The sequence below is a fragment of the Halichoerus grypus genome, chromosome 11 (genome assembly GCF_964656455.1).
Source record: "Halichoerus grypus chromosome 11, mHalGry1.hap1.1, whole genome shotgun sequence".
In the NCBI taxonomy this organism is placed as follows: domain Eukaryota; kingdom Metazoa; phylum Chordata; class Mammalia; order Carnivora; family Phocidae; genus Halichoerus; species Halichoerus grypus.
In genome coordinates this window covers 92,882,090-92,897,106 of record NC_135722.1, presented here as the reverse complement: position 1 = coordinate 92,897,106, position 15,017 = coordinate 92,882,090, and the positions used below count along the sequence as shown (strand labels likewise).

The following is a 15,017-nucleotide window of genomic DNA, read 5'->3' as shown; positions in this document are numbered from 1 at the left end:
CAGTGAGGCTTATTAGGAGGCTGGTGGAAGTTGACAGGGTTCAGCTCCAGCATCGTGAGGCAGGGCAAAGAAGCGCGGATTTGGACCCGAGGGGCAATAAATGGATCACTGGCCTGAGCAGGAACAGTGGGACTTACCTGGCAGTGCCGTTTCAAGGATTAAATGCAGTGTTATGATTGTAACTGGTTATGATTAAATGCATTAACTTTTGAAGTGCCTTTTACTTCATAGGTGTTTATTTATGGAAGTAGCATAGTGTGGTGAAAATGTAGATTTTATTTTTTTTTAATTCTTTATTTTATAAAGATTTTAGTTATTTGACACAGAGAGAGAGAAAGAGAGTGCATACAAGCAGGGGGAGCGGCAGAGGGAGAGGGAGAAGCAGACTCCCTGCTGAGCAAGGAGCCAGTCGGATGTGGGGCTCCATCCCAGGATCCCGGGATCATGACCTGAGCTGAAGGCAGACGCCTAACCGACTGAGCCACCCAGGTGCCCCAAAATGTAGATTTTAGAAATACCTGTGTGACCTTGGGTAAGGATTGGCTTCTATACTTCGTTTTCTCATCAGATTAAAGAAAAGTTTTATAAGCAAATAAAATATGGGGCTAACACATGGTTGAGTCTCAGTAAATGTTAGATCTCTGTTCCTTTTCCTTCCTTGACTTACCAAACACTTTAGGAATCTCCTAGATATTTATGCTTCATAAAAAGCAGCTATGTTTTGGATGATAATAGTAATATAATCAGGTTCACTTTTGCCTATCATTCAAGAAATTCAGATTTAGTTAAAATGTCTGAAAGTACCTACTATGTAAAAAAGTCTTTTGTTTTCTCGTTGGGATGGGAATAGGATTCAAAGATATAATAAGAGCTTATCCTTTGTCTCCCATTCTTGTCGACAGCCGTTATTAAGCACTTGAGGTTAATAAGATACTATGTGGACACTAACCTTCTTTTTATAGAATGTGATTGAATGGGACTGGGTTGAGAGGGACTGGATTGGATTGGCAGGTGTACCTTAACTTCTCTTTCTTACCCCAATTCCTCCAGGGTGCTCTTTGGAAAGTGCTTTTGATACTGCACAGGACTCAGAAAACCTCTTTTCCTTTAAGAAATAGAAACTAGGGCGCCTGGGTGGCTCAGTCGTTAAGCGTCTGCCTTCGGCTCAGGTCATGATCCCAGGGTCCTGGGATCGAGTCCCACATCGGGCTCCCTGCTCGGCGGGAAGCCTGCTTCTCCCTCTCCCACTCCCCCTGCTTGTGTTCCCTCTCTCGCTGTGTCTCTCTGTGTCAAATAAATAAATAAAATCTTTAAAAAAAAAAAAAAAAAAAGAAATAGAAACTAATGTCAGTTTTCCATATCTCTACGGGAAAGGTTTAATTCAGAAAAAGATACCTACTTTTACCTCAATTTCCTAAATTCATTTACAGCAGTTTGGGAATTTAGGTGCCAAATAGCTCAGCTGTTAAAAGGTGGATGTTGAGTATGGGGGCGGGGTTTGCTCTGTTTCGATCACAGGTCTTGGATCTCTTAGACTCGGCAGCCTCTGCAGAGTTTGTGCTGGGTACTTCTAGGGAGGATGAGGGAGCAGTGCAAATCTTAGCCCCTGGCCTCCTGATGACACATCAGTGGCACCTTCTTTTCATGCATGATGCAGTGGTTAAGAGTGGGACTCGGGGAAGGCAGCCGGGGTTTTGGATACATGTTCTACTCCTCATTAATCAAATACTGTCGGAAAGTTAGCCAACCCTCTGCCTCTTATTTAACCCATCAGAAAAAATGGGGGTGATAAGTACCTATTTTGTAACATTGTTGGCAGGATTGAAGAGATCATTCACTTCATTAGCAAGTTGCATCACACCTACTCTATTTCTGTGGTTTTTTTTTTTTTTTTTTTAATCAGAATCATTTTGGTTTTATGTAGCTCAAGTGAGGAGCTTCTAATCAGGAAAGAAAGGCTTACATTTTATAACACAGTAGACATAGCCCAGATTCTCTGATTTGCCTGCTCTTTCTATTATTTAATGAGGTCCAGTTGGGAAGGGGCTGGTAGAGAAGATTTTGGTGATGGGGGGAGCAGTAAATAATATGAATAGCTCATGCAGCTTAAGGAACTGAGATTTTTCTTTTTTCTTCCTTTTTTAAAAAAAGATTTTATTTATTTGAGAGAAGCAGGGGGAGGGGCAAAGAGAGAGAGGGAGAAGCAGACTCCCTACTGAGCAGAGAGCCTGATCCAAGGACCCTGCAATCATGACCTGAGCCAAAGGCAGATGCCCAACCGACCAAGCCACCCAGGCACCCTAGGAACCGAGATTTTTCTTAAATCCAGACTCAGTTGAAGGCTTCACAGTAAAAGATCTTTCATTGGTTTTTTTTTTTTAATAGCTATTGTTTTTAACCAATATTGATGATAATGATATTTTCATTTATCAGACTGGTGCTGTGTCAGATACAGTGAAAAGCTTGTTACATGTATTTACCTCACTTAATCCTCCCACAGTCCAGTAAGATTCTGTTATTTTTTGACTCAAGATTAGGAAGCCTGAAGCTTAGTGAGACCAACTTTTCAAAGGTCACAAAATCAGTCATTGAGAGAAGCAGCATTTCAAGTCAGGATTGTCCGATCTGTTAGCCTGACCTTTTAACCCATTGCTATTAATCTAAACCATGAAAGTACTAACACAATAGGGGGGATGTAGAGGTGTTTCAGAAGAAAGGTGAATTTGTGCATTTTATAGTCTAAGTAGGAAAGCCCCTGAAAAGTGAGTACGATTTGTCCAAAGTCACGTAGTAAGTGAGTGGGGAAGCCACGACAAGAGTGCTAGCTGGTTGACTCCACCAACCCCTTTGTTTACTGTCTTAATAGAGGACGGGACAGTCAGTACCAAGATATTAACTGAATACCTGTGCTGTAACCGGTACTCCTACGTGGTTGGAGGGACATGAAAGAAATAGCCTACAATCTTCTTGGGGAGAGAAAGCCAACAGAGTGAACAACAGAATCTCCAATTAAGTTCCAAATGGTGTACTATCGTTTATAAGGGCAGGGGTGGGGGGAGGTACTAAGTTTTCTTGGATGCTTTTCCATGCATTTATTTTATTGCATCATTTTTTTCAGTGGTGTACGAGAGGAAAGAGGTACTATCGGCTTTTTCAGATGAAGAAGCCAAGTCTGAGATGGGGGTAGATGGACTTACACAGGGTTACAGAGCCAGAAAGCAGCAAACTTAGCTTTGCATGCCAATTCAACTCCAAAGTCCAAGCTCTTTCTATGGAGTAGCAAAAGAGGGGAAGGAGTTGGGTGGTCCAAAGCGAGGAAGGTATTTCAGGAGAGGCAGGACTTGAGCCAGACAGGGAGGGGTGGGTAGAGTTGGGGCAGAGCTCTTAACACCTTTCTTTGGAGTTGAACTTCCTCTAGGTTAATAAAGTGGAGGCCAGACACTCAAACCTCTGTGCTTCCTGGATACCATGAGGCTGTTTTTTTATCAACAGGCTGCAGACAGAAACAATCCTGGAAAGGCCTTTCATGCTGAGCCTATAGGGCTTGGCAATCCCAAAGTGAGATGTTTTGCCAACAGATGCCCAAGAAGTATTAGCTCCCAGCATGTGTCTGGTGACCAGGACAAAGGTGACATCAATGGATTATAATTAGTATTCACCTTCAGCATGTTATCCTATGCAGCTGCAGCAGACAGACAGGACTCTGTCCTTTAGGAACATCCAAAGAGTGAGAATGCATAAACCAACCCTTTGCCACTCAAACGTGTGGCCCATGGAATGGCAACATGGACATCCCCTGGGGGTCTATGAGAAAGGCCAACCCTTGGGCCCTCCCTGTGACCTCCCACATCAACCTGTGGTTTAACAAGATCCTCAGGGGATTAAAGTGTGAGAAATACTGAGCTAACCATCATCATTCTTTTTGTTACTTGTTTGTTTGGGCTCATGGTTGGGCTTCCCCTGCTACTCCCATCAAAAGACGACAGTAGTAACTCCAGAGGCTCACGGTCATGCTTGGGGTGTTGGCTAGTTGATTTTCATGGGATTTCCAGTCCAGTGATCTGGATTCCCAGCTCAGCCTTTCTTGCTGTGGGACCATCCGACCTTCCAGGGCTCAGCATCCTTACGTTAGATGTAGTCGTAATAGGGTCTCTATAGTGGAGTGTTGTGGAAATCAGATGAATTTGATTTGTGAGGGAAAGTGCTTTGTGAGCCGTGGATGACTTTCACAATATTCATTAATATCCTTGTTGAAGAGACTGCCTCTCATCTGAAAGAACACTTGTCTAGGGGCTGTTTCAGTGCCACTGAAATCACTGCATTTCAGTGAATGGACAGGAGAAAAAAACCTTAAGAGGCGCAGCTTAGGAGTCTGAAAACTCAGATGAGCCTCCTTTGTCATGACAGCAAGTGCTTTACTTGAGTGTCATTTTCCTTGTGTGCAAGAATCAGCCCGCTGTCTTGGAATTCTGGGAGAGGCTACCCTGAAGAGGCCCTCAGCCATTTTCTTGCACAGATTAGGGTCTCCAGCGCGCTGCCTTCCTCCTCTCCTCTATTCCCAAGGTTCAGGCAGGGAGACCAGCTGTCATCCTTTGAAAGAGGCAGGGCTCTCTTTTGAGCCAGGCGCCTGTGTTTTGATTTAGCGTCACCTCCTTGATCCAGATTGACCTAATAGGCAGCACCTGGGAAATCATTGGTGGCCGCAGAGGGCGCAGGATCTCCTGGGAGCATCACCTTGTGTTTTGTCAGATTTGGGGATGAAGAGGAAATAATGCTCGCCTCCCCAGTGGCTGTGTCCTCCAAACTGGCATGGATCATTGACTGCACCCAAGAGTTGCATTATGTAAAGCGGCCGGCGGCAGGGTGTGTGCGCGCGCGCGTGCATGTGCGCGCAAGAGGGGTGCGTGTCTGAGTGTGTGTGTGCGCGCGCGCGCGCCTGTGCGCGTGCGTGCAGGGGCCGGAGAACAGCTGTCTGTGAGGGAGTCAGGGGGAGAGAGAGAAAGAGAAAGGGAGCAGGGAGAGAGGGACTTCTGTACGCTGCGCGACCACACCAAGTAACAGCCGCGGAGGGAGGGGGGCAGGAAATAAAGGGGGGGGGTCATGCTTACAATTCCAGAGCGGTGCGAAACAGCAGAGAAAGGCAGCTCCCCGGGCTTATGAACACCCCGCCCCCACTCCCTTCCCCGCTAGAAACAGGGCTGTGGGGTGGGCATGGAGGTGAGTGCCCTCCGACGTCCTCAGGGCCCCCCGCTCCCCGCCCCCGCCCCCCCCCACTGCCCAATGCATGAATGAATGAGTTCCTCCGCACTGCACTCTACTACCGTTCCTAATGGCTTCCAGGTTAGTGCTCACTGACGCTTGTGTGTGTGTATGTGTCAGTCTATCTTTGTTTCCTCCGGGCATTCTTTTTTTTTTTGGAGGGGTGGCTCCGCCGCCCCCCACCCGGGGGGGGGGCTCGGGTCGGGGCCCTGGGGGCCGTAAGGAGGAGGACCTGTCGGTCTGGCCGTGTGCTTTTTCCAGCTGGCACAGGCTGCTCGGAGCTGCTGAGAACACAACCCTTCCAAGACAGTAAATCCGGAGTCCATGTTGTTTGCTTCTGTTCTGTGTTGGGGGATCCGAAAGCAGCCGGCGTGACATCATGCTGCAGAGATTCTTTTCCCTTCCTAGCTTTTTTCTCACCCCCCCCCCCCCCCCCGGCTTCCTCCCCTCCTTCATAGTAGCCCTGCTTCAGCAGACCTTTGGAGCACTGAGGGGTGGGCCCTGGTCGGTCGGAGGGAGGGGGTGGGCTGGGCCGAGGGGGTCCCCTTGGCCAGCAAGACTTATTCAGGGTCCTGTAACTTGAAGAAAAGAGGGCAGAGGATTGAATTAGCGGTGCGTCATGGAGAGCTGGCCGGAGCCTCCGGGGGAGGTGTGGACAGGTCATGTGCTCCTGTTCTCCACCTACCAGCTTAGCTCCGGGGTGCCCCTGGTGGGGGCTCGGGGACCAGAGCAGAGGTTAGCAAGGGAAAGGAGGCAGGCTGGAGGCTTATAAGGCAGCCCACCCTCTCAGATACGGACAGATGCTGCTTTTCCGACAGGGAGAGGACCATGGGACCAATGGATCTGGCGAGCGGAAGGAGAGGACCGGAGGGGAAGTCGATAATAGCTCCTGTCTCAGGGAAATAAAGGGATTTGTTTATTCTTTGGCTTAGTGGGCATTTGGCGCAGAGATTTGCCATGTGTTTTCAGAAAATAGATACCCAGTGGCTGGTCCTTACTCCCCCACACCTCCTTGCATTGTTAGTTATTTGCTTGATTTAGGCAAGTGGAGGGGTGGGGGAGGACTCGAAGCTCTCTGTCTCCCTGGGGCTCAGCCAAGCTCTCAGCCAGGGCTGGGGAAAGGGAACTTCGCCTCTTGACCTTCTCTGACACCTGCTAGCAGACTGAGCTTCTGTGGACACCCCCGTGGCTTCTCTGCTTCCCACCTTCCCTCTCTCCCCCACTGGCCTTGAGTGGCACTTCATGGGTTAGGGAGGTTTAGGGCCAGGGTGGAAAAAGCTGGCCTTGAAAGAAGGGAAAGGAGAAAGGGGTGTTTTTGGGGAGCTGCCCATGGCAGAACTGTGTCAGCGTCACAGGCCATGGAATGGAAAGTTGTACCCCACTGGGAAAGAACGAAGGACAGGGAGCTTTTCTATACTACCTAGAAGAAACCTCCTCTCGTTCCTGGTCCTGCGTAGGCTTTTTCCTCTGCAGGTGGGAGCAAGTCTGCGACCTTTTCCTCAACTTATGACGTCATCAAGCACGGGTTCTTTGTTTGGGGGACACAGACACCCCCTTCCCCAACTTGACGGAAGAGAAGCAGGCTCACAGAAAAGACCTTTTTCAAGGTCACACATGGTCAGGCCAAGTGTTGGCCAGCTGTTTCTGGAAAGGGCCAGGGAGTAAATATTTTCGGCTCTGTGGCCCACGATGTTCTCTGTTGAAGCGACTCAGGTCTGCTTTGTCCAGCCGAAGCAGCCATAGACAAAGTCTGTGAACGAATGCACGTGGCTGAGTTCCCAATAAAACTTTATTTATGGACTCTGAAATTTCCATTTCATCCAATTTTCACATGTCACAAGATACTCTTCTTTTTCCTCCGAACCATTTAAAAATGTAAAAACCGTTCTTAGCTCGTGGGTCATATAAAAACGGTCGGGGTGGAGGGCTGGATTTGGCCTACCTAGGTCATAGTTTGCTGGCCCTAAATTAGACAGTGTGACTGGAAAGCCCGATGGGGTGTGAAGGGAGAGGCAGCCCTCACTATCCATGTGTTTGCACACACGCACCCTGCGGTTCCTGGTTATGGACGAGACATGGCTGGATTCAGTTTTCCTAATGACCTCAGAACCTCACAGTTTTGCTCTCAGCCAGTTCGGCAAAACCTCAGCTTATCCCTGAGTCAAGCTGTAAGGGTCCAAGGAACAAATGTTTGTGGACTCGGGGGAGGGAAAACATTTGCTGAGGACTGGACATCTCCAGATAAGAAATCTCTAAGGTCTGTGGTTTTGCATCTGGCCTGGAGATATTCCTATAAACATTCAGAATTCTGAGATAGCACCAGTTGGGGGTGAGAACTGGGAGGATTTTTCATCGTTGCACCGAACGTGGGTTTGTCTGGTTAGGGGAAGGACTGGGGGTGGGGTGTTCCTTGTAGGGTTATGCATACATACGGTGCACATGCATACATTTTCCTTAGCCTCTAGGCTGTAGCTAGAGACCCATAAGAGAACAGTGACTAATTCCAGAATCTCCTGATTCAGAAGATGATTCCAAAAATATATGTTTGCATTCTGATTTCCAAAAGCACATGGGGTGGTGGTTCTGCTCTATTCTGAGCTCATCAGAGCACTTCTCTGTGAGATTACATTTCTGGGTTCCAGAGTATAAGGGGGATTGGGATGAACCGGGATTCATTCAGAGGAGAGTGAGCCCAGTGGCTGTGGGGTCCATAGCCATGCTGTACGAGGGATGCCAGAGGGACTGGCAGGTCTGGAGGAGAAAGGGCTTAGGGATCATGCGAGCCGTGTGCAAATTGCACGTGTAAGAGGAATTATGGGGACCTGGGTGGCTCAGTCAGTTAAGCGTCCAACTCTTGGTTTTGGCTCAGGTCATGATGTCAGGGTCATGGGATCGAGCCTGAGTCGGGCTCTGCATTCAGCAGGGAGTCTGCTTGAGATTCTCTCTCCCTCTGCCCCTCCTCCCCTCGCATGTGCCCCCGCACTAGCATGCCCCCCGCCTCAAAAATAAAGTTGTTGTTTTTTTTTTTAAAAAGAATTAGATTATTCTATGTCTGCCAGGGGAGCAGAAACCTTTGGTAGGAAGCCACAGGAAACAGTTTGAGCTTAAAATAAAAAGAGTTGTCCAAAGGTGAACCGAACTACATTGGTCAATTAATGACTTTTCTGTCACTTGAGGTATAATCTAAACAGAGATTTGGTGGAGAGATTGTAGGAGAAATGACTTTTAACTTCTGAAAATAGGCTTGGGGAATTGGAATCATTCCACCCAAAGAAAGGAGGATAGGAACAGAGGAAGAGTTCTAGCTAATGAACTGATGCCGGGTCCTGGAAAACGAATGGAGAAAGTGTCATTAAATGCATTATAACAGACTTTTGTTTTAACCACTGGGAACTTCCTGATGGTAGCAGAGGGCAATGATGAAGGATCCCAAAGGGGAGCCCTGGGTTTTTGTGCCCTGAATACATTTTCAAGTAGGGCGAAGGCTCTCTGGAGTGATTTAGGTCCATAGGCATATTGGCTGACCTCGTACAGTTGCCTTCATTCTAAAATTTCTGTGATTTTAATGTAATGGTTTTCTTCAGCGTGCTTCTGTTTGATCTCCAGCAGAAAAGTAAATCCCAACTGGACTTCAATCCACGGGAGTCTGGAAAGGGTTCGCCATACTTGGCTTTAACCGTGAGGCTAGGGAGGAGCGGGGCGGGGGGAGGGGGGCAGGGCAGGGTGCTCCAAGTGCTGCTGCTTCACTCTCAGTCCCCTGCACCCCACACACTCCTCATCTGCTAGGCTGCCGAGCTAAGAACTTTCTTCAGACAGCATGGCAGCAGCTTTTGGGAGGAGGGAAGGCTGCTGGTGAGGCTACGTTAACAAGGACCCCAGACTGCCCAGGTCTTGTTTCTGCATCCTGCACCTAATTGAGATCTGAGTCCCTCTATGTCGGAGAAGCTCCTGCCCTCAGGAGTTCACAGTGTGTCCTCGAGATGCTCTTCGTCATCCTCCCGTCACGTCTTTGAGGGGATTAGGTGGCCTCCACACTCATTCTTCTCGCATAATTAAAGCTGAAGCTCAGAAAGGAGTGGTTTGCCATCAGATATACACAGGGAAGGGGCTGAGTCAGGGCTGGCTGGATCCCTTGGCAGGTAGTGAGGGAAGCTATTGTGATTGAATCCAAGTAGCTCTTTTATCACATGGTGTTGGGTGGGAGAGACAGACATATAATGGTGTTAGTTCATTACTTGTCTGTCTCCCACCTGATTGTGCATTCCTTAGAGGGAGAGCCTATATCCCTAATGCCTAGAACATTACCTGGCATGGAGTGTGGTCTCCTCAGCTCTTTGTTGGATGGATGGATGATGGATGGATGGATGGGTCGTGCCCGAGTTCCTTTCACTTTTAGTAGCAACATTTCTCTTGCTGAGGATGGGGGAGGGGCCCCTGAGGGGCAAAGGAAGTTCTATTCAGTTGAACGCCTCCCTGCCTTGTTCCAGTGGTTTGTGGCCTCCCAGTGGATTGGAGATCTCTTTCAAGGAAGGGGCTTCCTGGGATAGCTTAGCGCCTTTCTGCTTTCACAAGGTCCCGTTCTTCCGAGTGCTGAGGCTTCTGGAATACTTTGGGTGGGATTGTACTTAGATTTGGCTGAGACTGATAGTGAGTCAAATTTAAAAGTATTAAGTCCCTACCGTGTGCCCATAATCATGTTTGATATTGTGTGTTTAATCTTTGTGTATCTACATAGAACCATGACACAGTCACTGCCCTGTGGGGCCCTCGGGATGAATAGGTTTCTCGGGGCTGGAGGCGCATAGTAGGTGTTCAGTAAATGCTTGTTCACGGACATCAAATCAGCACAGTTAGCTTAATTTCCAAAGACTGAAGCTCAGGGAGCACTGGATGGATCATGGTCACCAAGACTCATGGAGAGAAATAAGGACCATGGTGCTCAAAATCCCTTTAGAGCTGTCTTAAGCCATCTAGTGAGTGCAGGGCCTCGCAGAGGGAATTCCTGCATTTGGTGGGGGGGAGAGGGGTGGATTACGAGACCACTATGGTCCCTCTCAGACGACAGACTGTTGCTGCAGATCTGTTCAGCCAGCACTGCCCACGAACCCAGCAGGACTGTCTCCCAGTGTAGGTGTTTGTCCTGTAGTGAATAATCTCAGGGAAAGGAAATGGTACCACACCAGTAAGTTCCTGTGATGAATTTCAGCATCTTGTGCTCCATCCTAAGTGCTTAGCTTCCCAGCCCCATGGAAGGAGGAACTAGCTGAAGGTGTGCATAGCAGCAACTGAAATTCTCACCCCCTGTCTGTGCCATGAGGAGAGGATGAAATTTAGAAACAAGATTCGGTTTCTTCACTGGGAATTCACTTCCTGCTTCTCTTACACTTTTTTCACTCGATGAGCAATTATAGGAAGACCTTTACTTTGGGGAGGCACTGTCTAATTAGCTTTTTTTGTTTGTTTGCTTTTTAACATTCCACCCCTCACCCTAGTAAGGTAAGTTGTGATCATTCGGCAGACAGGGGACACGGACTCAGAGGGAGATCAAGTCATTTTTCTCAAGAGCCCAGAACAGCTCAGAATTTAAACTCAGACACACGTACTGATGTTGAGGGAAAGGGGCCAGGCCAGCAGAGAACCTGGAAGTGATGTCATATTTCAGTTTGCATGGATCCAGAAGTCAGAATAAGAACCAGTGGGCTGGTGTTATAAGAAGGCAGATTTGGGGCAGGCTTAAGAAAGAAATGTCTAACAGAGTGGCTGAACAGTGGATTGAATGGCTTTAAAAAGAGCTCATTCCTTTATTCATGCCGTGAGTCTGTGGTCCCAGGTGCCAGTCATGGTACTGGATGCTTCGGGGACCCACACCACAGACAGCCCCCCCCCCACCCAAATGTTCACGCTTAATAAAAAAAAGTTAACAAAATAACAACAAAGACAATTTCAGTTCCTCCTAAATGTGATGAAGGGGGAAAGGCAGGTTCTTTTTTTTTTTTTTTTAAACAATCGAAGTTTATTAAGTGATGATACAGAAAAAGCTCTTGAGAGTGAGAGGGGAAAGGCAGGCTCTGCTCTGATAATGATTGCTGGGACAGGGAAGCCACTTCAGACCCAGCGAGTGGTTCTTCAAGACCAGCTGCTCTAGGGAAGTGACATTTGAACTCTGAAGGTTAAAAAGTAACCAGAATTCAAAACTCTCTAAAGAGTTCCAGGCAAAAGGGACCAACAAGTGCAAATATCTTGGAGCAGGGGTGGACTTGGTTTGTCTCAGGAACAGAAGGGTCCAAGGAAGCCAGAAGACAGTGAGGGGGAAAGCGGTATAAGAGGAAGTGAGGGAAACAGTTCCCTGAGTTCAGATTCTAGGAGTAGTGTCGCTGGCCATTAAGTACATCTCTTAGGGGCTGTGAACCTCCCCCTCCAGAAGGTTAGGACGAGGACGCAGGATGGATTTGGTGCAGTCTGAGAGCCTTTAGGGTAAAGCAGTTCATGCCTGACAATTTCTGTAGCATCATCCGTGTTTTCAAAGGTTATTCTAAATCATTCCTCTTCAACATGTCCATAGAGATAACAGGAGCTCTGGCTTCTCCCCGAGCCCTGGCAGGACCCAAACAAACTTACTTTGTTTTTGTAGGAAGGGGGAAAAGTGGGTCAGGCTGTTTTGGCATTTCAGGCATGGAGTCCTGGTTCTATTGCAGGCCTCGGTCTCCATGGAAATGAAAAATAGTGTTTGTCATGCCTGTTCCTGGATTGAATTCCAAACTCTGGGCTGAACAGAAGCTGCAGGAAAGCCAGGGAGCAGGGGAGTAGGATGGATGGAGGCTCCAGCCCTTGTGATGAGGGATCTCTTCTCTTTGGCTTGAGTAGCAAAGGCAAACAGCTTTTACCCAGTCCCAGGCGCTCTCTCCACCCATCACTTGCTGGACTGAGAACACCAGTAGAAGGGTAATTGAGGGTCTGCTTTTTCTCTGCCTGGCCAAAGACTTTCCATGGACCTTGCCCTTACATTAACTGGTCAATTAATAAATTAATCAACAACTGGAGTCCCTGCTATGACTCCCCCCCGCCCCCGCCCGCCCAACCAGTCATTCCTTCCAGGCTTAAGTAGATTTCTAGTGAGAATGTCTCTAGGTATTAAATGTTTTGCAAATGTTTTTGGATGGGCTCTGCCACCTTTCATTTCCCTTGTAAGCAAAAAATTTTTTTTAAACTTTCCATAGTTACTTGAACAAGATAGGGAAGGAGGAAGGGGTAAATGGAGCTTGTTGGCCATAGAAAGTGACCCGAATTATCTATACAATATCTACAGAGATGAGGACTCATGAGGGGCAGCGTGCAGAGAGAGGGCAAGGCCTGGGCCAGGGTGGACCCTATGAGTCAGTGTGTGGATGACCAAGTGGATAGTTAAGGAGTGTGGAGAATTGTCAGGCTTACCTTTGTGAGTTTTCTCTGCCAGTAGTCTGACCTGGCAACCGTCTAGTTCTACCTTGTTGGTTCCAAATTGCAGACCGAACCTGTTCGTGAACACCCTGTATCCTTCACCCAAAGGCCCAGCTTGGAAAGCCCCTAGGGCATTTCAACAAGTTACCCAAACAGAGGAGAGGGAACGAGATGTTCATCTCTGTCAAAATCTTGCTCTTGCAGCAGGTGAGGGAGGCCCCTTCTGTGTCGAGCTCCACCGTTGCGATTGTGTGAACTGTGTTAGGGCAGAAAGGCAGTGTCCTGGGAGCCCTGTCCTTTGCTGCCCTTTGCTGAAATGCAGCAGGCTGCTCTGTCCAGGCCAAAGCCTGGCGGGCTGGGACCAGGTGGAGACTCTGCCGTAGCCTAAGCTGGGAAGAGAACCTCTGTGCCCTTCAAAACAAAACAAAACGAAAACAACACCAACAAAAAAGCATCTGTGTCCTAGTCGCCGCCTGGCCTTGTTCTTCAACCAGGTAATCACAGTTTGCCACCAAAGGCACGGTTGGGTCCACAAAGGAAGGAACTGGACCCAATGGCAGAGTTGTCCCCAGGCTTAGAGTCCATGTCATAGGTCCACAAAGGGTGGGTTCCATACAGGATCAGGAGGAGCTCCTCTTATACGTTTCTCATCCTTTCAAATGTCCTCCTGTCCAATATCCTAAAAAGTGGGGGGCGGGGGGAAGGGGAGCCACTGAGATTCGTGCTGTTGAGCCCTCTGTGCTTGGGCGTCGGGATGTCCTGCTGCCTGTTAACCCCCTGGGGGACAGTCCTGTCCTCTCTCTGGACCTGTGCTTCCCATCCACCAGGGAGAGGGTTGGACAGAATGAGCCCTTCCCAGTCTTGCTCCACACCAATCATTCCTTGGGGACCCGAGACTGGGTTTATTGTCATGGGTAAGCGGGGGGCCAAGATCAGGAGCTCCAGGACTTTATAACAAGGAGTGAAGCAGGCTTGGGAAGATCTGTTTTTTCTAAGTGACTTGGTATTTTGCTCCCTAAGGAGAAGGATCCAAGGGGCATTTGGGGCTCTGCTGGGATTTGTGATTTGGGCCATATTCCCCCTCTCCAAAGCTCCTGTTGGGTCTGCCCTTCCCATTTACCATGCTGTGGTTTTATGAGGGTACGTGGTTAAGTGACAGGCCAGGAGTATAGAGAGGAACTGGAAAACAGCCAGCTTCAGGGAGTCCTAGTAAACTGAATTGGGAACCAGTTTAGGTGGATGGTCTTAACAGAGGCATTTGTAGGCCGCATGTAAATTCATGTCAGTGTTAGGCAGATACACCTGTGGGCTTTCTATCTCAGGCACTTGAGCATGTGCTATGGGAAAATTCAAAGTGGAGCTGGCTAATTCTCCTGGGTATTTGCAGTGCTGATAGAAGGAACCGAGGAGGATTACTGACGAAAGCTCAGAATTGGCATGGGGATGGGAGGCGCAGAGTTGGATCACGGAATGGTTGTCTGCTGGGAACTGGGGACCTCTAGAGATCAGAATCAGCTTTAACTCGATGCCCCTAAAGGCAGGGAGGGTGCCTGCACATGGTTGTGGGTGTGGATTCTAATGATAATGGTCAGGCTCCCCATACCAAAAGAAGGTGACACTCTCCCATTGGGTGCTGAGTCGTGGCCTTCTTTACCTTAGAACTACGTCTCCATGCCCGCTCCCCATCAGCTTTAGATTCTTCTCCATTGCCAGTTTCTATGGCAAACTCAACTCATTTTCTGTTGCAGCAAGTTCACCGACCTGGTACACTCTGAACAGCTGATTGACTCAAAGAGCCCTAAGCAGGTTTCTGTTGTTTGGGACAGATAACGTTACTTACCCCTCCATACTTAACAAGATTCGTCCTTGGGAGTCCTCTCAAATTTGAGAGTGCAACATCTACTGTGGTGCTTGTTTAGGATGCAGATTCCTGAGACCCTCCCTTGGAAATGATCATTTATTGAGCGGGGGAGGACTGGGATTCTGCACCCCAGGTAGATGTGGTCCCTGCGATGGGAAGTAATGCTTGCGAGCATTTGAAGCTTGTCCATATAATCCTCTGGGGAGAGCAGGCAAGGATATTTATCCCACATTTTACAGAAAGGAACAGAAGCCGCCTTAATAATAATACCAGCAGCGTCATCATATTTACTGAGCATTTATGATGTATCAGGCACTGTGCTAAATATCTTATGGATGTTATTTCATTTGATGTTCACAGTCCTATGATAAAATTTTGGTATCTCTCGTTTGTCCAAATGGGAAAATGAGACCCAGAGGCCAGTGTCACATGGCAAGTGGCAGAGCTGGGACTCAAACCG

The 15,017-nt window shown here is 48.3% G+C and overlaps 1 protein-coding gene across 12 annotated transcripts in view; it reads left to right on the top strand.

Annotated features, from left to right (window-relative positions):
• Nucleotides 1-15,017, top strand: part of GRAMD1B (GRAM domain containing 1B) — a 232,969-nt gene that overhangs the window by 166,307 nt on the left and 51,645 nt on the right. Inside the window, exon 1 of one of the 12 annotated variants that reach the window (XM_078058839.1) lies at nt 5,099-5,217. The exons of 10 other annotated variants lie outside the window; for them this stretch is intronic. Coding sequence is in view for 1 of the 2 variants with exons in the window: in XM_078058836.1 (XP_077914962.1) it covers nt 5,330-5,340 (11 nt within the window). In the remaining variant the exon portion in view is untranslated. One more of the 12 variants, XM_078058836.1, reaches the window with a different exon arrangement.